The 22158-nt window shown below is 38.5% G+C and overlaps 1 protein-coding gene across 2 annotated transcripts; it reads right to left on the bottom strand.

The window, feature by feature from the left end:
- Nucleotides 1-10588: 10588 nt before the first annotated feature.
- On the bottom strand, nt 10589-16799 carry LOC126707149 (magnesium transporter MRS2-3). Of its 2 annotated transcripts, none has more exons than XM_050406748.1 (6): nt 16298-16798; nt 15778-16017; nt 15524-15652; nt 15139-15302; nt 14787-15033; nt 10589-11124 (listed from the first exon to the last, which is right to left on the bottom strand). In XM_050406748.1, exons 1-6 carry the CDS (start codon nt 16718-16720, stop codon nt 10837-10839), a joined length of 1491 nt encoding a protein of 496 aa, XP_050262705.1. In that variant the 5' UTR covers nt 16721-16798; the 3' UTR covers nt 10589-10836. The 2 variants fall into 2 exon arrangements, with proteins under 2 accessions (XP_050262705.1, XP_050262706.1); XM_050406749.1 differs by having other exon boundaries at nt 10945-11119; nt 16298-16799.
- Nucleotides 16800-22158: the final 5359 nt, after the last annotated feature.

Here is a 22158-nt window from a genome sequence, read left to right as displayed (position 1 = left end):
AAATTTCAATGTATATCTCAAATTGAAATAAAGTGACAACCACAATAGATAATAGATTATAAAATTAATTTTCAAGATTGTAAATTTTTTATATATTTTTATTCTTTGTCAAATGAATTATTCAATAAATCATTTGTAATTTTGTTTATACTTTGGGATGTTGATATTGTGTAAAAATAAAACTTATGTGTTTGTTTTACTTATCTTTGTGTTATTTTGTTTTAAATAGCAATGTTAGGATTTGTATAATTTTGAAATTATTGAATAAGTATTAATAAGTTTAACTGAGTTCATTCTTGATATAAGTGGTGAATTCAAAGTAATGCATTTTACATCAAGTAATTTGTTGCATGACTTTTCAAATGGCAAATACATGTTTTCTTTAAAATAAAAATAAATAAATAAATAAAATAAAAAATTTCATGTGAAAAATACGGATCAACCCAACCTAACCTGACCTGCAACCCAATTGATCCGAACCCATTTTTAACCCGCTTAAAATGACCCGTTTTGACTCGCAACCTAATTGACCCAACCCGACCTACCCGTTTTGCCATGTCTAGATTTAGTCAAGCATTTCCCAAATCATGTTAAAAGCATATCAAACTCTTCCATAAATAAAAGCAACCCAAGTGAAGACACCAAATTAGTGTCATGGGAGATAAAAGCCTCTTCTACTACAATACCCAGTCATTAGTAACATCCCAAACTCTATATAAGACTCTCTCTTCAGCTCAAAAATGAACCAACTATGTTTTTCCCCCACAGAGCTAAAAGTTGAAACCAAAAGCTCATTCAGCCAACTAACATTCTCATAATTCTGAAGTTTAGGGGTGGAAATATGGGTACAGGGGAACATTCCCTCTCTTCCTCACAAGCTCTCTCAATTTTCTCTTCTTGCTAACTATGGGTCGAAGTTTCGGACTTGTGTATTTTTTTGGCATTTTCTTGTATTTCAGTTATAGCATTTTCATTTCCTTCTTGTTAAAAGACCATTAACCTTTTGTTCATTATACATTTGAAATTTTAGGCTTGATTCTCCACAAATAAACATTTCTAAAGAACCCAAGGGGAGATATGGGCTAATCTTGCATTTTGGCCCTTGTCGCAAAAACTATACCAACACTGGGGAGTCAAGCAGTTGAAACAAGAGGGATTATGTCTTTGAAGATGCGAAATCAACAGAAGATGATGCTATCAACACCAACTTGTCATTCCAAAAGGCATCAAATGATGTCTTGTTACCACAAAAGGAGCATCATGATGTAGAGTAAGAAGTAGTCCATTTTCAGCTTGTTAACAAGCTAAGAACACTCTAAGGTATGCAAAAAATCCTCTCCAACCTTACAGAAATCATCCAAGAAGAAAAAGACTTTGAGGATGGAGGAGGAACTAACTATATTATTCATGGGAAAATTTTTCTTCTACTCATTTATATACTCTTTTAGCTATTATACTTATAGATGAATCATCCTATATCTCTTGCTTTACATGAAATTTGTGAAAAATTTTGTTGTAGCTTGAAAATGCAAAAATGGTGAGCCGCAACCGCGAAGGAAATGATGGCTCCGACCAATAATCAACAAACTAAAGCTCTAAACATCAATTTCAAACCAAGAACCCCAACGACAATGGCTAAAAGCTCATCGTCAACATCTTCTCAACACAGGTCTCCTTTATTGTTAAGTTGTATTGTTGCTAAGTTTATGCCAAGCATATGGGGGCTACCACGGGTGATTGACTCATTTTGGCACAACAATAATTGCCGCTGTGTGCGGCCCTTCACAGCTGAATATTTTTAGTGTCACTGCTAAATGAAGTCTTCATCAAATAGCTGAAGGCCAGAGCTAAATGGCCCACCGCAAGTCGCTAGATATTCCATATACCAAGCCATGAGGTAGCGACGTTCCATACGCCAAGTCTTGAAGTCATACGAGCGATAAACAATCGTCAAAGCACACTTAAGCTAAGACTCTCAAGCATTATCTTTGCTATTTTTTTTTTTTTTTTTACCATATCGTTTAAACCATTTCAATACTCTGGACTTGTTGCCAAAATATTTTCTACAAGTCATTTGTGCTAATGTTTAGCCATGACTATCATTTACTAATGTGAATCGCATTTGCACTAGGGCGCAAAATAAAAACCTTCTTGGAACATCCAACAACGAAGAAAATCCAAACTTAATCCTTTCTCACCCAAGCCGTGACATGCTTATGCACTCCAAGCCATGACAAGCTCAATCATCCAAAGTCATGACATATTTGTGCACATCAAGCCATTACATGTTCATGCATTTCAAGCCATGGCAACTTCTTGACCAACCTTGAATTCAAGATTATACTCGAAGAGAAATGCGTCAATGTCACCATCCTCAAGAAAATTGCTCTTGGCACGCACCTTTGAAGAATGCTTTGCTAGAGCTTGCTCTAAACATTGATGTCAAACAACTCAAAAATCACAAGTTAGTTGCTGGAAATCCATCCCAAAGATTTTCGAGTTGAATCTTAATATCAATGTGGAAACCCAAAATAAGCAGCATAAAGGCTAATGAGAGAAGTTGTTGTGCGAGGGATGCGACAACCCTATATCAACGTCTCTAATGCTTAGCCCATCATTATCCAAAAATTAGAAGCCAAGCAAGCAAATTATGGAGCCGCTGTTTGTGGTATCATGTATCTTCAACAAAGAGGCTAACCAAAGCATGGAAAAAAAAATTTGTTGTGCTGGAAATGAAACAACCCTATACTGACATCTCTGATGCTTATCCTATCATTGTCCCAAAATTAGAAGCAAAGTTAGCGAAATATGGAGCTGCTATCTACAGTACAACATATCTTACTCAAAGGGGAATCATATTCTGCCTTCCATACAATAGATTGGAGGACCCCATTTTTTGGAATTCATCTTGGAGGAATATGGAGAGTACTAAGGGAGGAATAAACCCCACTGACAACTCTTGGCGATGGGATAACATTGGTTTGACATAACCAAATTTGCTAAAGTTGCCACACTTCCAAGTGCACTACAAGCTTATACATACACACCATATAAGCCTTCAAGATGTAAGCACCCCATAGCCTTTTATACTTGGGGACTGGATCTCATCGGGCCTATCCATCCACCCTTGAATGGGTACATTCGGGTCTTTGTCACCACTAAGTAATTCACTAAGTGGGTGGAAGTAATTCAACTCAAGAAAGCAATGGCTATAGCCAACTCCATCAAGGAGCATATTATTCGTCGCTTCAACATCTTGCATAAGATCATAAGTGACAACAATATATCTCACTTATAGCAATTTTCGAAGGCAAGTCCTACAAAACATTAGGAAGCCGACAAACTATCATATTATCTAAGCATGGTGAGACTCCTACATGCGAAGGTGCAATGTCTTCAATAAGGTAGGGAAAGCCAATACTTTCTCCTAATAAAAAACCTTGTGAAGTGGCAAGAAAGCCAACAAATCACTCTTATGGCAAAGTCTTTACATGTGAGGGTGAAAATACTTTCAATAAGGTAGGGAAAGCCAATCACATACTTTCTCAATGGTAAGCCTTATTAATGGTTGGGAAGCCAATGAGACATTTCATTATGGTGATACCCCTACTTGCGATGGCATAACTAGCCCTCAACAAGGTGGGAAAGTCAATACGTTCTCAAAGTTAAGTCCTACCGAATGATTAGGAAGTTAGTGAGATGTCATATTATTCATACATGGTAAGACCCTTACTTGCGATGTTGCAATGTTTTCAACAAGGTAGGGAAAGTCAATATTTTCTTATAGGCAGGCCTTACGAAGCAATATGGAAGCCAACACAACATCTTATAATTCAAGCATGGTGATTCATTACATGGTGGGCATAATCATCCCTAAAAAATTATAGGAAAATCGATGCAAGAAATCACTATTTCATTGCCACATGGTAATTTGCTATACGCGAGGATAAAAACCTTCCTCAAGAAATTAGCAAGCCTATGCATTGTATGTGAGAACACGGTCGCCTTGTGAAACGGTGACAAACAAATGCACCATGAACCGCAATGCGCCAAAACGCAGCCCATATGTGGGGGCTTCTTGAAACTAATGAAATAACAACCTAATATATGTTGAGAATAAGTCGACTACCAAGCGGCAAGCCAAGTTTCATTATACATGAGCTGCTGTTTATGAAACCAAATCTGTCCAACAATAGAGCACTGAAAAATCATTCACAAACAGCAAGACATGCACTTAACCGAACCTTGTTCACAAGGGCATGACAACCAAGCAACATGACCACTAACTTGCCTTAGCAAATGCAAAGTCATATTCACAACATATCCAATCAAGCATGAGTCATTCTCAAGAGACTAAGTGCATGTGTACAATATATCAAAGCTATGCTACTCAATCATAAGGTGTGTATGACCTTTCTAAGCAAGCTTTTCTCAACATACTTAAATGGTCACAGTCATACAAGAGTTGTTTTCGCAACAAAAACATGCTCATAGCCTATCGAAGAAAGGTACAAACTCATTCTCAAGGTACAAAATACAAACTATTCACATCCTTGAGGTACAAATCATTCTTTTCATTCCAAAATTCAAAATTACATGATGAGACATCATATATGTGTTTCTTTGTACAAAATACAAATTGTATCTACTAACCATGACAGCATAAGCTTAAAGTTTCAACAAATACCAGTACATAGAAGTTGCTCTATACAAATAAGTGGGTCATCCACAAAAGCGAAATACAAGAGAATATGTTCCAAGGAAGCAGCCTTTATTACACATTACAACCAGTTTGGGTTCCCAAGATTTCATAAAATTTAAGAAACAAAAGAAAATAAAAAGACAGGGGGACTCGAAGAAGATCAAATCTTTCAAAAATATCCAAAACTATTGCACTTGAAATACTCATTTGCAATTGATCTCTCTTAGAATTCAAGCTCCATTTTTTTTTTTTTTTTAATATCTAACCAAATAAGCTGATTGTCAAAAGATGCAATTTGAACTTTAAGGCCTCACTTGATCCATGTATCAACAAGGCAATGATAGTGTGTTCTCAAGCTATCATGGTCTATTTTGCCTTATCAAGGCCCAAGACACGAGAGCTATTATGGATGGAAATACCATGATAAAAAATATGCACACTATATTGAATCACTAATCTTGGCTTCGCCAACACTTTCCCCATCATTACAACAAGCATGAAGCAACAACAACTTGTGGCTCTGCATTTTTAGTCACATTTGCCACAAGAACACAATACTAGGGCTTGCCAGCACATACAGCAACTATGTCACACCCTTATACTACGTCACCAAGTGATATCTTCACTATGTTCCATCTCAAATGCGCTATCCTAATCCGGCCAGCAATATCACTAATCGCTCATGGTTACAGCTTCATCAAAGCAAATCTTGGCAAACACAATCTCACCAAATTGACCAACAATCAAGCAACTCAAATATTGAAGCATCCCTAATGTGATCCAATTTGTATAGAGGTTCAAGATAGCTCTCATTCATCATCATTTTCTCTTATAGACCCAAGTCAAAATTACAGTCAATTATCTACTCATTCTGCTTCCAACACAATGACCAACTCAAAGTCAAGTATAGTCACATTGCAAACTAATTTCCATGCCTTGCAACTATCAGAATCAATGGGAATCAACTTCAACATTTGCTTTCGGCTTCAATTAGAACAAATTAGCTCACCAAGATTTACGTCACATCCAATTTATCAAACTTGCGCAAAAACCTTGTCGTTGCATTCAATGTCATTCTCCTACAACAAAACCTTGCCCCTTAGTGACAAAGGTTCTTTTCTCTTTGCTGACCACACCACTTCGCCAACATCAATACCAACAAGCCGATGGCTATGGACAACAAGTTACAACAAATCTTTATACAAGCGGTGATAAGTGGGCTCCATGACCTATGATATTTATACAAATGGAATTCATCGACCCGTATCTTCTCAACAAAAAATAAAACATTTGGGTAAACTAGTTCTCAAACTCGCAACATCTACAAGCAATGGGAAACGTCAACTACTCACACGATGCAGTAAGTGCCATGTGTGCTCAGGAGGCTAATGTTAATACTCATTTTCACGACACATTTCATACAAGCCCAATTCAACCAAGCTTGACTTCCTTGAGGGCTCAATTCATATATTATATTTTATTTTATTCTTTTAAGCATGGCCCAAGTCCATGCGACTTATGGGGAAATTGAGAAAGTATGGTTTGGAGGGTATGGATCGGTTCCTTTCGGACATTTTGCATGAGCCCAACACATGTGTGCTACCAAGTGGGTAAGGGACATTGGTAGCACCTCAGGCTCATGGAGGAGGTCTTGTATCCGAAATTTCCACTTCAAAACAGCTTTTATGCTTTGGTTGACTGTGGCCCAAAATTTTTGCCCGAACCCTTTTTTCCTTTAAAAATGGTTGGCTTTCATTGGCCAAATTTAGTTGCTAGCTCTCATTCAGGTGAGCCTCCCAATGGTCTGAAACAACTGAAAAAAGGGGGAGCCAATGAGGGTTTAGTCAAGCATTTCCCAAATCGCCAAACTTTTCCCTAAATAAAAGCAACCCAAGCCAAAACACCAAATTAGTGTCATGGGGGATAAAAGCCTCTTCTACTACCAAAAATCCAGTCATTAGCAACACTCTAAACTCTATATAAAACTCTCTCCTCAGTTTAAAAATGAACCAACTACATTTTCCCCTCACAAAGCTGAAACTTGAGACCGAAAGCTCATTTAGCTAGCTAACATTCTCACAACTCTAAAGCTTAATGGTGGAAATATGGATACAAAAGAATCTTCCCTCTCTTCCTCATAAGCTCTCTCAATTTCCTCTTCTCGCTAACTGTGAGTCGAAGTGTTGGACCTGTGTACTTTTTCTGCATTTTCTTGTATTTTAATTATAGCATTTTCATTTTCCTCTTGGTAAAGCACCATTAGTCTTTTGTTCATTATACATTTGGAATTTTGGACTTGATTCTCCACAAATAAACATTTCTAAAGAACCCAAGGGAAGATTTGGGCTAATCTTGCATTTTGGCCCTTATCGCAAAAACTATATCGATAATAGTTAATGGAAAATATTTTATAAATTTGACTATATTTTACTTGCAAACAAACACTTGAAAATAGAAAAACATTTTCCGAAAAATATTTTACTTCAAAATAAATGGAGTGATAACTGATAATACAGAAAAGTTGGTCTTTGGCTTTGCATTTTTAAGAAAATTGTCTTTTTAAAACTAGACAAAAAGTGCATTTTCAAATTGAAGCTCATAGGGAATTGTTTTTTCCAAAAAATCAATTTTTAGTAAAACTGTTTTTCGTACCAAAGTTTCTCACAATAATAAGACTTTTAAAAAATTTCACCAAATGCTCTACCTTATTTTAAGAATCCACATTTTGAAATCGTTTTGCATTGATTTCTTCAAAACACACGTTTTTAAACTAATTCAAATGAAAACTCAAAGGTGAAAATACATTTTTGATCCCTATATTTTGAGCCGATTCTCATTTTGGTTTCAATTTTGATTTTGCTACTATTCCAGTCCCTAAAAATAGAAAATCAATTCTATTTTGGTCCTTCCCGTCAACCCACTAATAGAAAACTCTTACGTGGCAGTCAGAGTGCCTTGCTCGCTGACATGGCGCTGATGTGACCATTAAAATATTATTAAAAAATTTATTTGACATTTTTTAAATGCTACATCAAATTTAAATTAATAAAAATATTAAAACAAAAGAATTACTTTTCCTCAATTTTAATTTTAATTTAAAAAATCAAAAACAAAAAAAAAATTAATTTTTTTTAGTTTTAAAGATTGAAGCTATCTAAATTTATAACTTTTAAAATTTTAATTAAAATAATTTAATTGAATTTTGTTATTCTTTATTTATTTATTTTTATTATTTTTTTCTAAAGAACATGTTCATGTTCTTTGTGTTTTTAGGTAATTAATTCATATTCATCTTTCCACATAACTATTCATATTTCTAGCAAATTAATCTTTATTTTCTTGTACTTTATTTATAACCAAACACATCAAAACAAAATAAATTAATTAAATGTTTTTCTTGGGAGATTTTAGCCTTTTACCCCTATTTTCTAAAATATTTGGCAATATGCCTCTATTTTGAAACTTGATTTTCTTAAAATCGAGTTTCAATATAAAAAAAAAAAAAAAAAAAAAAAAAAAAAAAAAAAAAAAAATTTGAATGGAACTCAAGTTCATAGAGCTCGAGTTCCATTTAAATTGCATGAAACTTATAGAAACAAAAAATTACATGAAAACGCCGCTATAGGGCTTTAAAACGCCACTATAGGGCATTAAAACGTCACTATAGAACTCCTTAAACCTGGCATGAGATGATCAAACTTATTAAAACAAAAAATTGCATGAAAACGCCACTATAGGGTTTTAAATCGTCATTATAGGGCTTTAAAACGTTACTATAAGACTCCCTAGACCTGGTATGGGGCGATCAAACTTATAAAAACAAAAAATTGCATGAAAATGCTGCTATAGGTATGGAACTCGAGCTCTATGAACTCGAGTTCCATGCAATCTTTTTTTTTTAGTTTGATCGCACCATACTCGATTTTCTACCAATTGAGTTTTTTGAAAAATTCAATTTTAGTAAAATCGATTTTCGAAACAGAGGCATGAATTTATATTGTTTCAAAACAGGGCATATTGCCAAATATTTTAAAAAATAGGGGCAAAAGGCTAGAATCCCCACCTTTCTTGTCTTTTCTTCCTCATAATCAATCTCCAACAAACTCCAGCAAAGCACCAAACCCAAATCTCCAACAAAGAACTTCTTAGCCTTCAAATCCCCAAATCAAACAAAAACAAACAAACCCAAATCACCAACACAGCACCACCACCAACACAGCACACCTGCGGAAAGCCAGATTGAAGGTAGAGAGAAGGAGGCCAAACCCACAAACTCAACTTTAGAAAATAAAATAAGATCGTCGGTGGTGCTTAATGGCGGCTATGATGGTCAGATCAAGTTTAAGGTTTTGAGAAGAGATGAGATTTTAAGATTAGAGAGAATTAGGGCTAGAAATGGTGGAGGCCAAGCTTGTGAGCTTGTGAGAGAGATGGTGGGCGGCGGCACATGGTGGAGAATAAGGCCGACTTGTGAGCTCCAGCCATGGAAATACAGTGAAGAGAGAGTATATTTTCAGCTTGATTAGAGAGACCAAAAGTGTAGAGATTTGCGGTTGAGTAGCTACCTAGATTGAAGATTCCGTCCATGGAGAGAGAGAGAGAAATGAAGATTAGAGAGAGTATAGAGATTTTCACTTATCTGATAAATAAAAAAGAATTTAAACTAATTTTAGTCTTTTATTAAAACCAATTATTGTTTTATGGCTTTTAAAAAAAAAATTAATGCCGACATGGCATTATTTAGGCCTCGTTTGGTAAAGTTGTTAAAACAATTCTATTTTAGTTTTTAAACAACATTATATACTTTTTCACACACTTTTTTACCACTTGTATTTCAAAAAACTATAAACAACATTATTCAAACTTCTCTACCAAAGGGGTCCTTAAATACCAAATGAAATTTTTTTGCTGATCTGGATATGACATTGTGTGTGGCTAATGACATGTAGGCTCAATTATTTTATTTTTTAATTGCAAAGCTTGTTAGCAGAGCATTCTATTTACCGCATATGAGTTTTTTGTTGGTAGAAAGAATTGATTTTCTATTTTTTGGGACTGGAATAGTAGTAAAATCAAAATTGGACCGGCCCAAAATGTAGGACCAAAAGTGTATATGTACTTTGAGCTTCTCTTATGAGAAATCAGTCGATCCATCTTAACCAATATGCACTACATCATTTCCTCAGGTTCACAAGAAAATAGATGACCACCAGTAACTGAGACTGCAAAGTGGGAGAAGGATTTGGTAGAAAAGCAAGATAAAAGAAGCTAGAGAATATGGACTGAGGAAGGAAGTAGGAAGGATTGCCCTTCAAGAGGCTTTACGAGGAAGACTTGGAACGCCACTTAGAGCGAGTATTCATTCAATTGACCTACTGCTCGGTGAAGTTTTAACCTAATAACCATAGGAGTACAGTTTAAATTTAAAGGTATCTTGCATTGAGATCTGTTTGTGCCATTTTGTGATCAAGGGAAACCATTTAGATCTCCAGTACACCATAAAGATGATCTTCTATGGGCAACATTCAAAAATTCATTACAAACCTTTACACTGTACGTCTCTGTAGACAATCAATTAAGGGTCTGTTTGGATATAACTTATTTTGCTGAAATTGAAAACTGAAAACACTGTAGCAAAATAATTTTTAAATGTGTAAATAGTACCGTGAGACCTATTTTTAATGAAAAAGTTGTTGAAAATTGATGTCTGTGGGACCCATGAACAGTGCACAGATGCACTGTTCACTGCTGACTTAGTCAACATCTACGGCTGAAGCAAAAAAAAAAAAAAAAAAAAAAAAAAAAAAAAGAGGACAAAACGCAGACTTAAAACGCAAACGCCACTTCAGTGCTATCCGAACTGCACCTAAATATGGCAGACTTCAATTGGACTTTACCAGCAAAGCTCTATATTTGAATTGTAACATTTTTATTGTACAGAAGACAAAGCATATGTAGGCAAAAACATGTAGAAATTGTAACAATTATTTTACAGCATCCAAGCATATGTATGGTAATAACCCAGTACAGTAAGATGTATAGAAAGTTGTCTCTGTAAAATTCATCCAGCATAAATACAGAACAGATCCTAGAAATCAAAAGGCCTCTTACAAAGATCCACAGCTGGCTCTTCACTACTCTAGTAAGCGCTTGTGCTTACACCAGGCGATAGCAATCACATATAAGAAAATACTGCCAGTGCAACTGCCCCCAACAACCCATAGGAACCTTGACATCCCTAATTGATTATTTTCAAACATCTCGATAGTGATATTCATGCCAAAAATACCAGCAACCACAACAAATGCACTCAAAATCATGGTTGCTGTTGTCAACATGACTCCCATTTGCAGGAGATGGTTCTGTTTGTCATCCAGCATTATGTTGATGTAGTCCTCTGTATCATCAACATACTCCCTAAGCTTCAAAGCCACAACCACCAAAAATGATTACATAAAATTAGAAAATCAAAAGCATGCTAAAATATCATGAAAGAGGTATCTTGTTTCTCATTTGTGGAGTTCAATGTCAAGATTCTAGATTTTTTTTTTTTTTTTTTTTTTTTTGGGAGTTATCTCATTACAGGGTTTAACCTGGAAAGCACAAACACGAAATTTTGACTGCCATGCCCGTCTAACACACATGGGACACGGCTGCACGTATGTCATAGCTGTTTTTTGTTTGTTTGTTTGTTTTTATTTATTTTTAATGAAGGGACGCGGCTGGGACACACCTCATACAGAAATTTAATAATAATAATAATAATAAACCTCAAAAACTTTATCCCGATATGCTGCGTTTTGAGAGCAGAACTTGAAAACCAAAAAGCCAACCCCAAGCCCCCTAATCTGATCATTTTCTCTCACTCAATCTCTCTCCTTCTCTCTCTCACTCTCTTGGGGTTATTGGTGAAAGCAAAGGGAAACGGTGGGATTATTGGCAAAAGCAAAGGGCAATGGCCGAGGTAAGTTCTCTCTCTCTCTCTCTCTTTGGCTCACTCTCTCTTTCTCTATGTCACAGTATCGCTCAATCTCTCCCTATTTTCCTTGCTTGAGTTCATAAGTTGCACAGTTAGTTATTTCCTTGATCAGCTCACTTTATTATCTATTATTGCTCTTAAATTGATACACGTTTAACATTATATGAAAAATAAATGCTTAACAATATATAAAAAATAGAAATAAAATATATTTAATAATTAATATATATGTATCCCTACCGTAGTTATGTCCTAATTTTTTTATAAATTACCGAGTCCCACTTGTGCCTGTATTCATGTCCATGCTTCATAGGGTTTAACAAACTCATCAAAATTTTAAGTGGAGTTGGCATAGTATTTTTTTTTTAATTTTTTTAATTTTTTTTTTTTAGGATAGAATTTCAACTTATGACATCTGATTCTGATGATTGCCCTCTTTATTATCAAATCAAGACACTAATTAGTTTTTGGTGTAGGCAGGGATTTAACCCCAAATCTTTTATTCAATCATCAGAGACTTTACCAATTAAACAAAGGAAGACTGAGAGTTGTACAAGGTATAATACATGACATATTATTATTAATGATTTTGTAAACAAAACAATAAATATGGAAACCACTGTTCTAATGTGTGTATAGATAAATGCACAAATAGAACTTACAAACCAGAAGAATAGAAATAAAAAGATTTTGACCCATAAAGTGGTGCTTTGAGACTTGAAGAATATAAATAGAAAATTTTGAATATGATGAAGGCTAGTTTTTGACACTATTTCCATAAGACAGATTTCATTCCTCATAGTGATGCTTTGAGACTCTTGGACACAAGTTCAAAACATGTGCAAGTCAAATAGACACATCATTCTGGACAGGCCCAGCCCACTCACACTCAAGCCCAACCCAACCTGGCCCAGCTTGTTTCCTGGAAAGCATGGGTATGCCGATTAGGTCGGCACACCAGAGCCCGATATGCACGGATGCGTAGTGTGGCCGTGGACGCAGATGCATGCGTGTCCGTGACCAATATATATATATATATATATATATATTTTTTTTTTTCTCATTTTCCGATACGGTCTGACTCTGTCCAATTCGGTCTGAAACGGGCTGAAACAGGCCCCGAATCGGTCCGATATGGGCCAAAATAAGTGTTTAAAAAAAAAATGTAAAATATTTTGTCAAAACACACCGTTTTGACATCCTAATTTAAAGAAAAAACCCTAAACTCATCTCAAACTCTCTTTGACTCGTTCACTCCGTCTCCTCTCTCTCTCTAACCCACAGCTCTCCCTCAGACTCCCTCCATCTCTCCTTTGCCTCACCGACCCAAGCTCACTCTCCTAGGTCTTCATAAAATCTTAAACCTCGGTCTCAATCTCTCCATCTCTCAACAAGAGAAACACTGCTTCCCTTTATGTATTCAGTATTTATTTTATTATTAAATTGGCATATGTTTTCCATTTTATATGAAAAAATATGCTTAACAATATATAGAAAATATAAATAAAAATATATTTAATAATTTATTAATAAACATATCCCGCCGCACTCGTACCCTACTTTTTCAAATATTGCTGAGTCGCCGCAACGCACTACACCTGCACCCAAACCCGAATCCGCACCCATGCTTCCTAGCTTGTTTCAATGAGGGTGAGCAGGCAACGTGCATGTGGTGGAGGCCCACTTCGCTAGGTCCTCCCCACTCCACAGAAGTGGGGTGTCATTTGGGGACCAACCCAATAGTCAAACCATTCTATATAACCCAAATTGTCTCTTTCCTTTTCCTTTCCTATGTGGGATTCAAGCATTTTCACTACTTTCACCCATGTTTAAGTAGGCACTTTAGGAGTCAATGTCTCATTCACTCCTAAATGGTTTGGAATAGAAAGCCCCAACTCAAACCAGCCTCAAAGAACATGTGGGGCTCACTTTAATTTTGGCTCAAAAATGGCAACTCAACCACTTGAAAAAACACAATTTTCTAATAATACACAGCATGAGTTCATTTCCTACCAAAACAGAACTGTGATGAGCAACAAAATGTGAAACTTATCTGCCTTTACCAATTAAAATCTTGAAGGGGAGTACAATTTGATTTAGACATCTAAATATACTGCAACTTCAATAACGTGTCCAAAAGAACATTCACCCCATGGAATTTAGGAACTGCATGCCTTGGATTTGAGGCAACAAGGACCAAAGGAAAATATTTTCTGGATTATCTAACTACTAGTAGACAAGTTAGTTTTCTAACATCTCCACAAAAGGAATATTTATTGAGCAACAGAACTAGAAGGTTTTTTTAACTTCTCCACAAAAGTATTTGTAGAGCAACAGAGAGAGAGAGAGAGAGTGTGCAATTTATGATAACCCTCATTAGGACTTTGACTTTATCAGCACTGTCAGAGAGAATAAAATAGGTCTACTTTCAACAAGCCAAACCCAACAAGCCTTTTAGAGATAGAGCACGTCTTCTGTCCACAAGCGGAGACAAAAGGTCATAGGTAGAGAAAGTCCTTGATGGTGGATCTAAAACTAGATGGAAAAGCTCTTGCATAAGAAAATGACCGACTGCTTTGGCGATCAGAATCATGATGATTGTTATTATTAGACAAAGTCATTAATTGCTGAATTATGTTGTAAAGTGGAACCAACTTACCAAAAAAGAGTTGTTAAGTGAAACTGATATATTTCATGAGGTATACATCAACTAGGAGGACTACCTTAATCACTTTCTAGTTCCCACATCATAAGGCTTGAGTGAAACAAGTTAAAACAATTTCTCTTTGGGTAGGAGAACATTTTTTCCCCCCAAAATATATTCCATCTATGTTGGTATTTTAATTGGTATGATAAAAATACACAACCAGTAGATTTTGAACTCAACCTCACCCCCATCCTACTCCTATGGGAGGATGAAGTGCCATTTAAACTATTACTCACTGGCTATGCTGGTATTTGGGTATGGTTTAGGGGCTAGTCTGTCTACAATTTGAAAAGCATACATCATGTGAAGTGTCAACTATGTATGGCTGGGTGAAGGTACAGGTGACGCACAGTGACTCAGTGAGAAAATAGAGAAAGTTTGTAGATGTAGTTCCATACCGTGGATAGTTTGTTTAGTGTACCATCAATTTGCACAAAATATGCCTCCAACAGCATTTCAAGCTCCTCCACATCCAGGTGCTTGCCTGTAACACTGTGAGTAGTACTAGTATGGATCCCATGGCTGTCCCTACTAAGTGCTTTAGACACACCATATGGTTGCTCCAGGGAATTGTTGATGTTTTGAAGTTCACTTTTGTAACTAGCAGAACCCCTGCCAGCTTCTGCTGAGATTTCAGCAGGTATTCTAATAACAAGAAGATGATGGGCCATGTTCAGCATGTTAGATAGTAATCAAATAATTAAAACTAGGGACACCTATGATTAAAATGATACTGAGATTAGTACATGCCTATCATCCACGTCTAATCCAAGAACTTCATCATCCATGTTGTCATTCTCACTTAGAGTGGAAGCAGATGAATTTTCAAGGTTTTGTTGGAGCAACTTCTCCGTAAGATACAGCTCGGCCATATCTTCATCATCATCCAGCAAGTGTTCTAGTTCATCCCTAACCTGGAAATGAGCATGCATGCACCATAAATCAAAAGTCTGTAAAGTGAACTAGTTCACCTATAAAACAAGATTTTGACTAAATGGCATGGTTCAATTGAATGATGCCATACCAATTATAGATATGCAAACACAGGTTCATAAAATCATTCCAGCCTATTACACCATCTGAGTTATAATAGATATGCCTAATAATTCAGAAATCACAATCTTAAAGCCACTACCTTTTGAACACGTCCAGTTATTGCAACCAAACGACTTTTAATTTGCCGGACACGCTCCAAATTAAGCGTACTAATCTTTGAAGTCAGCTTGTCTAAGGCTGGATGAGCCTCCAGCTCCAATGTCTTTGCCTGATTTTGAAACAGATACAATAAGAAATGAGAACATAGTAAACAAACAAGAACTGAACAGAACAAAACAGAACAACAACAAAATAGAATAAAACACCATCAAACTAGAAAGAAATAATGTTTACTTCATTTTCTAAGCAACTGCAAGCAGCCTCAAGGCATGCTTCCAATGCAACAAACTCAAATGGAAGAACTTTCATTCCATCTTGATTGTCAAGGCCTTGTTTCCCCTCTGCCTTGCCTTCCTCATCCTGATCCTGAAACTGTGGAAACCCTTGAGATAAATTTACAGGACTACCGGTTCTTGATTGTGGCTCTCCCAAGTCATACAAATTTGACCAGTTTGAATCATCACCATTGCCCTCCTATACACAACATAAAACACCAAACCACAAACATACATACTTAAAACAAATTGATAAATACAAGGAAAACAACGTCACTACAACCAATAATACTAATAATTATTAATAATAATAATAAAAATGTACTCTTTGGATTCCAAAATAGTTTAATTGGACTGGAAATTAGATTCTTATAATTCAATAAATTGGGGTTCATTATTGAAACAAAACAACACAAAATGAAAAAACCCATTACTCAAAAATCAAAACATTGAAAAAAGAGAGAGAAAATTGATGAGACCTGAGCAGTGGTGGCGTGGTGATGACGCAAAATCCTTCTCTGAAGCTCTTCAACAAAAGGGGTGACAGATGGGTCACGAGAATTAAGCAAGAGAACCTCTTGGGCTGTGATGATAGCCTTGATGTGCTCCAGATTGATCACAATTGCTCGCTCTCGACCTAACACGGTTGACGGGTACGAGAGAAGCGGGTCCAAGATCCGAAGGTCACGGGCGGGCAGACCCGTTCGTCTCATGATAGCATGTTTACCAGCTTCAATCACCTCCGCTTGGCCCGTGGAGTCCACCACCATCCAAGCTCTCACCCCCGTGGCCTTCTTCCGGTGAGGGGCGGAGATGGGTCGGGCCGTGTCTGCATCTTCATCGGTTATGGATAGACCCGGTTTGGGTGGTGGGTTATTCGGAACATGACCACCTCCCCTCATAGTTTTGGTTTTTCACAGAAACACAAACACACGAACAAAACTATCTTTGTCGTTTTTTTTTTTTTTTTTTTTTGGGTCAGTTGGGAGCGGCAGTGTTTATTAGACTGGGTAACCCGTACGGCCGGGTAACCCGTACGGCCGTACTAGATGTATCTTTTTTTAATCAGGATGGCAATTTTTCCCGCCCCGCTTAAATTGCCCTTTCTCGATTCGTCTCGCACGGATTTTTCCCGCCTCATAAAGATGATGGGACGGAGATGGGGCAAGATTTTAGTCTCACACCACGGGATGGGACGGGGATGGATTTAGACTTTTTAGACCTGACTTACCTCGCCCCCTCCCCATCCCTACCCCGCCCCGTTCTGTGTTGATAAGGGTTATAATTGTAAATTTTTTATACCCTTGTAGGGGCCTCTTTTGTGTATAATGTGTTGGATTGGGCTGCCTCCTGCGGTGATGGGCCCGAATATTTCTGAGTAAGGGAGTTGGGGCCGGTCCAATTGTAACTCAACTTGAGCCGATTTGTGCACAAACTTATGCCTTGTCTACCAGGAGTAAATTTACGGCAAGCAGAACTGTTGCAGACGAGTTACGGCAGACGGATATAATAATAATAACCAAAACAAAGTATTCTGACTATTTAAATAAATGGCTATGTAATCCCTACTAATAAAGTATGATTACAGTCATGATGATGTCAATCACAGAGAAAGTAAAGAAAATAATACGAACTAATCAAATGGGCATAAATCAAGTTTTAAGTTTAGTCTGCCGAAACAAAGCCAAAGAGAGGAGAACGCCTCTTCTCAATGCAAATAATCTCCCAAGAAAAAAAGATCCTGCCATGGGGATTAATGACTTTGAGGGAGTCGGACCTGAATGGTTATTGCCCAAAAAAGGAGTCCTTGTTTACGTTTTGAAAGAGAGCAAGATTTGAAGGGGGAGAGAGGGAAACCGATCTACTGGTGCATGCCCACTGTATTACCTCTCATTTTTCCTTAATTTTCTCTCTTTTTTTCTCTGTTTTCTTTCTTATCTTTTTTCTCTCCTTTTTTACTCTGTTTTTCTTTCTATTCCGTCAAAATGCTCTGTTTTCTGATCCTTTTTTCAGGGCACGGCAAGGGCCCTTTTATAGTGCCTGTCGTGACCAATCTTTTACCATTTTTCCCCTTAACCGCCTCTGTCTGGTCTGGGCATACTTGCCGACCACCAAGTCTGTGCGACATTCACCCTTGCCAGACAGAGGCAGGTTTGTTTCATTCCTCAGTCTACTATAACACTTCTTTCCTGCCACGGTATAAATGTTTTCTCTCTCTACTCTCAAGGCATGCACCCAACGGTTCCCCCTTAAACTTGCCTCTTTTGGGTGGTCTGTCACCCCAACAGGACGTACCTCCCAAAAGGGCTTGGGTAGGAGCCGCAAAATATATCTTTTCCCCTCTCCCTACCACCAAACCATACCCCCTTTACCTCTTACCTCTGGCCCATGACCCCACTACGTCCTATATTGGCTGGGTACAGGCTGGTGGTGCCTGGGCCTTGCATGTGCTTTCCTTTCAGATATGTCTAAGAGTCTGTCTGCTGCTCATGCATCAGCCGTGATCTGGAGACTCTCCGTCCATGTTTTCTGACCTTTTACATAAGCTTTTCTTTGGTTTCCCGCTCCATTCAAGAGTTGGGCTTTGTTTGATGATGGGTCTCACATTTCTTTGGCCCACTCTTGATTCTCTTTATTTTTTAGCAACGTTGGATTGTTATTCCTGCTGTAATAACTTAATCCTACTAGACCTCTTTTGGGCTAGCCGTTTATCCTTTTTCTCAGTGGCCTGTCATGGGCACTGTTTTGCTTTTACTTATGGGCTCCTATGTCCCTTTGGGCTTTCCTTTAGGCATCCATGGCCCGATCGCTTTCTTTGGGCTTCCTCGGCCCGTTTGCTAATTCCACACTCCCATGAGCTTTTTACTAACTTCATTGAGCTTCTCCGGCCCAATAACCTTATTTTATCTTTGGGGTTCATGGGCCTGCCATAAACCCCTTACTCTCTTAGTTTGCATTGTCTTGGGCCTGCGGTGGCCCTTTCTCACTTTTCTACCTCATACACTGCCAATGGGATGCTATTTCTTTCTTTCCTGGCTTCTTTGAGCCCGCTTGCCTCTTCAAGACCCATTTATTTATTTGTTGGGTCTGTGATCCATTATTCCTGCCACTTGAGCCTAATGAGTTTTTGCTATCTATTTTTTCAATTCTTTGTTGCCCTCATTATTGGGCTTTCTTTCTGTTTGCCTGGGCTTCCACAAATGGCCCTCAACATTTAGCCCCCTAAACATATGAAACATTCCTGCAATTCATATGTGAATGAAAAGGCGTTTCTGCCCTTCTCTCATCTTTTTTCTTCTTCTCTTTTTCGCGGGTCTTTTTTAAGCTGTGGACCCCTTCTTATACATATATATATTTTCCTTCTTGTCGCGAACAGGGTTGTCTCTTCGAATTTCCCAATTTGGCAGTTATTTTCGAAACAGAGCCACCGCTTCATTAATTTCATCCCATTCTGATGGCTGACCCGTCACCTTCTTTCGTGTTGTTATTAATGACCTGGGTATTTAAGGAAGAATCCTTCTGCACTTTAATCACAAACTCTTTCTTTTCTCAGAACACATACTCTCCGTCTCTTACTCTCCTTCTTCTTTTCAAACACCCATACCCATTTTCTCCTACTAAGCCTCCTCACCATGTCGCCGGTGAAAAGCCAAGGCTCTTCCCACCGCAAAGAGAAGGCGGTTGCTTCTGATTCTCCCACCGTTCCTGATGTAGGCGAGGAGATGGAACGTTCTGATTCGGAGCGGTCCACTGAGGAAGAGATGCAGCGCAATCCCAACAGCGAATGCGCTCCTTTAATCGACCCATGGTACGAAGTCAATCCTCACTTCCCAAAAATCCCTGGTGACTACGTACCACCGCCGCTGGGTTGTGTATTGATTGCCCTTGTCCGTCGAAACCCCGACGTCTCTTGGGCTCCTTTAGCATCTTCAATCCCCGATCTGTCCATTCGCCAAGGTACCTCGCTTCCCATACCCCTTCATTTTGAATTTGGGTCCGGCACAGCCTCAGGTTGGAAAGAATAGGTTGACAGTGAGCTTTCCGACACGGGTTTTATGGGTTTGTTGCAACAAGCCGGTTTCTTGAAGGCTATAGTTTCATCTCATTGCTTGTCGAATTTCCGGGACCTCTATAACCTCCGTCATTTGGTCCAACGATGGTGCACCACCACCCACACCTTCTTTTTCTCGTGCGGCGAACTCACTGTGACCCTTGAAGATGCGGCTAACCAGTTGCTCTTGCCTATTCTTGGCAATGCCGATCCTACCGCCCTAAAGCTTTCTCCAGAGGAAGAGGCCATTGAGGCTAAACTGAGGAAAAGGATGGCCGGAAACGCCAAGTTGTCCTACTGGGTGAGTTCTTCCTCTAAGTTTTCTGTTGCTGCTCGCCGTGCGGCCTTTATTGCATTTTGGCTTTGCAAGTTTGTTTTTGGGTCCCACCCCCACTATGCCATAAAACCTTTATACTTTCATTTGGCTATCAAAATATCTGCTGGGGTGAGCCTGTCGTTGGCCCCTATGTTCCTGGGGCATTTGTATGTTCAATTAGATATCCTCCGTAGTGATGAGAGTTAGGCTGGGTCCTACCACATTGTTGCCTCTTTTGTTCACTGCACCATACTTCAGCAGCTGTTGTTTGAGCGTTGTGCTTAGTACTTGACAAAATGTAGACCCGCTCGGTTTGCCAGAGAGAAGTACCAGACATGTCCGAGAGTGATTACCGACTTTTGTGGCAGGTTTGAATCTGATTTTCCGTTTACTTTTCGTTGGTCTGGTTTGAAGCCGATTGGCTATTCTGTGGTTGAATCTTTTGATGAGGGCGTGGGTTTCTCTTGGAGAGCCTATAGAAATTTGGGTGCAGATTATACTTGTGCGAATTCTGCCATGGGTTCGTTTGTTGACACCATTGGGACCACTTCCCTACTGGTTAGCTTTGATGAAACTGGGATTACATATCTTACTGCTACCAATGCCGGATGGCTGCCTTACCTAGCCGATGAAGGCATTAGGTTTGTTCACTATCCTGCCAACCGGGTGAGAAGGCAGTTTGGGTTAGATCAAGACATCCCCGATGATATTTCTTTTCTCATGGAATCTCCTACTTCAGTCCGTCCTTTCCTACGGCACACTGCCTTTGAGTTTTGGAGGAAGCGCTTCAACGCCGTTATAGTTCCCAATTCACTAAGGGAGGGTGTTTGTACTTTTCCTATGCACGGTTACTGGCATGCAGCGATGGCTACGTTTGTGGCTGAGTTAGCGGGGAGTTGTGGATTCTCCCTTATTCCTCCTGAAGGTCTAGATATGGTTGTCTTAGTTAACCCTCACCTGCTGCTTCCTTCTAAGTCTGTTTTGGCGTATGCCAGAAAATAAAGCCGGCCAACCATCTTTGAATGGGATGCAGAGAAGAAAGGATGGTTCTGGCACACTGGTGACTATCCCCCTAGTTGGGAGAAAAAAGTTAAGGTAATCAACATCTCTGTACCGAGCAAGAAAGCGCCTGCCAAACCCAAGTCCGCCGACAAAACTAAGCCTGCCACACCACTGCCTCCTGCAGGTGCTCCTTTGGCTAGCAAAACTCGTGGTAGTAAAAGAAAAACTACTCCTCACCCCGTATCTGCCGCTGAATGGAGAGTAAGTTATTTCTCCCCTCTTTCTTCTTTGACAAAACTTCTTAATTTTCTTACAGCTAACTCGCTAACTTCTTCTGCCTCTTTCCTTTTAGTCCAAGCATAAGAAAGACTCATCAATTACCTGCCCCATTTTGCTTGGTGAGCCTGAATCTGAGGTGAGTCCCTTTTCTTCACTTCTCTCCTCTTTTTTTTTTGCACGCCTTTGCCACGGGTCTTTTGTTTATTACTTAACAAATTTTTTTTTTTTTTAGGAGGAGCCTGAGCCTCTATCCATATATCGCCCCACTGCCGAGGAGATTTCCGCCTCCATGGGTGTACCCATGGAAGGCTTTTTTGATGGGGCCGATGCAGTATTCGCAACGCCTGCTCCTTCTACTGCTGCTCACAAGGCTCCTACCAAAACTCCCACCCTTTCTGCCGAGCCGGTACCTAGAGAGGGTACTCATGTCGAAGGGGTTGGTGAGACTACACCTTTGCCTGCCGAGAGACCCACTCCTTCAGAGGGAGCCATTCCTCCTGCCGTTGTTCAAACCAAGGGAGCCATAAAATTTATTGTGAAATTATTGTGAAAATGTTGTGGATGTAGCATTACTCTTATATTTATTGAACTCTAATTCTTATGAGTCTCAAGTAAAAGTGTTCAAATTTTTTATTAGAGTAGTCAAAATAAGTTAATTTAGTAAATAATATTTTTTTTAAAAGTATATATAT

The sequence above is a fragment of the Quercus robur genome, chromosome 11 (assembly GCF_932294415.1).
Source record: "Quercus robur chromosome 11, dhQueRobu3.1, whole genome shotgun sequence".
Taxonomy (NCBI): Eukaryota; Viridiplantae; Streptophyta; class Magnoliopsida; order Fagales; family Fagaceae; genus Quercus; species Quercus robur.
The sequence above is the reverse complement of the archived record's forward strand: the minus strand, read 5'-3'. Positions and strand labels throughout refer to the sequence as shown.

Excerpts from the sequence above, each read along its gene's own strand:
- LOC126707149 (XM_050406748.1), bottom strand. The coding sequence starts at position 16,720 with ATGAGGGGAGGTGGTCATGTTCCGAATAACCCACCACCCAAACCGGGT. Across the intron at positions 15,653-15,777 it reads GCAGTTGCTTAGAAAATGAA|GCAAAGACATTGGAGCTGGA; the intron begins GTAAACATTATT and ends TTTCAAAATCAG. Across the intron at positions 11,125-14,786 it reads CACTAAACAAACTATCCACG|CTTAGGGAGTATGTTGATGA; the intron begins GTATGGAACTAC and ends GTGGCTTTGAAG.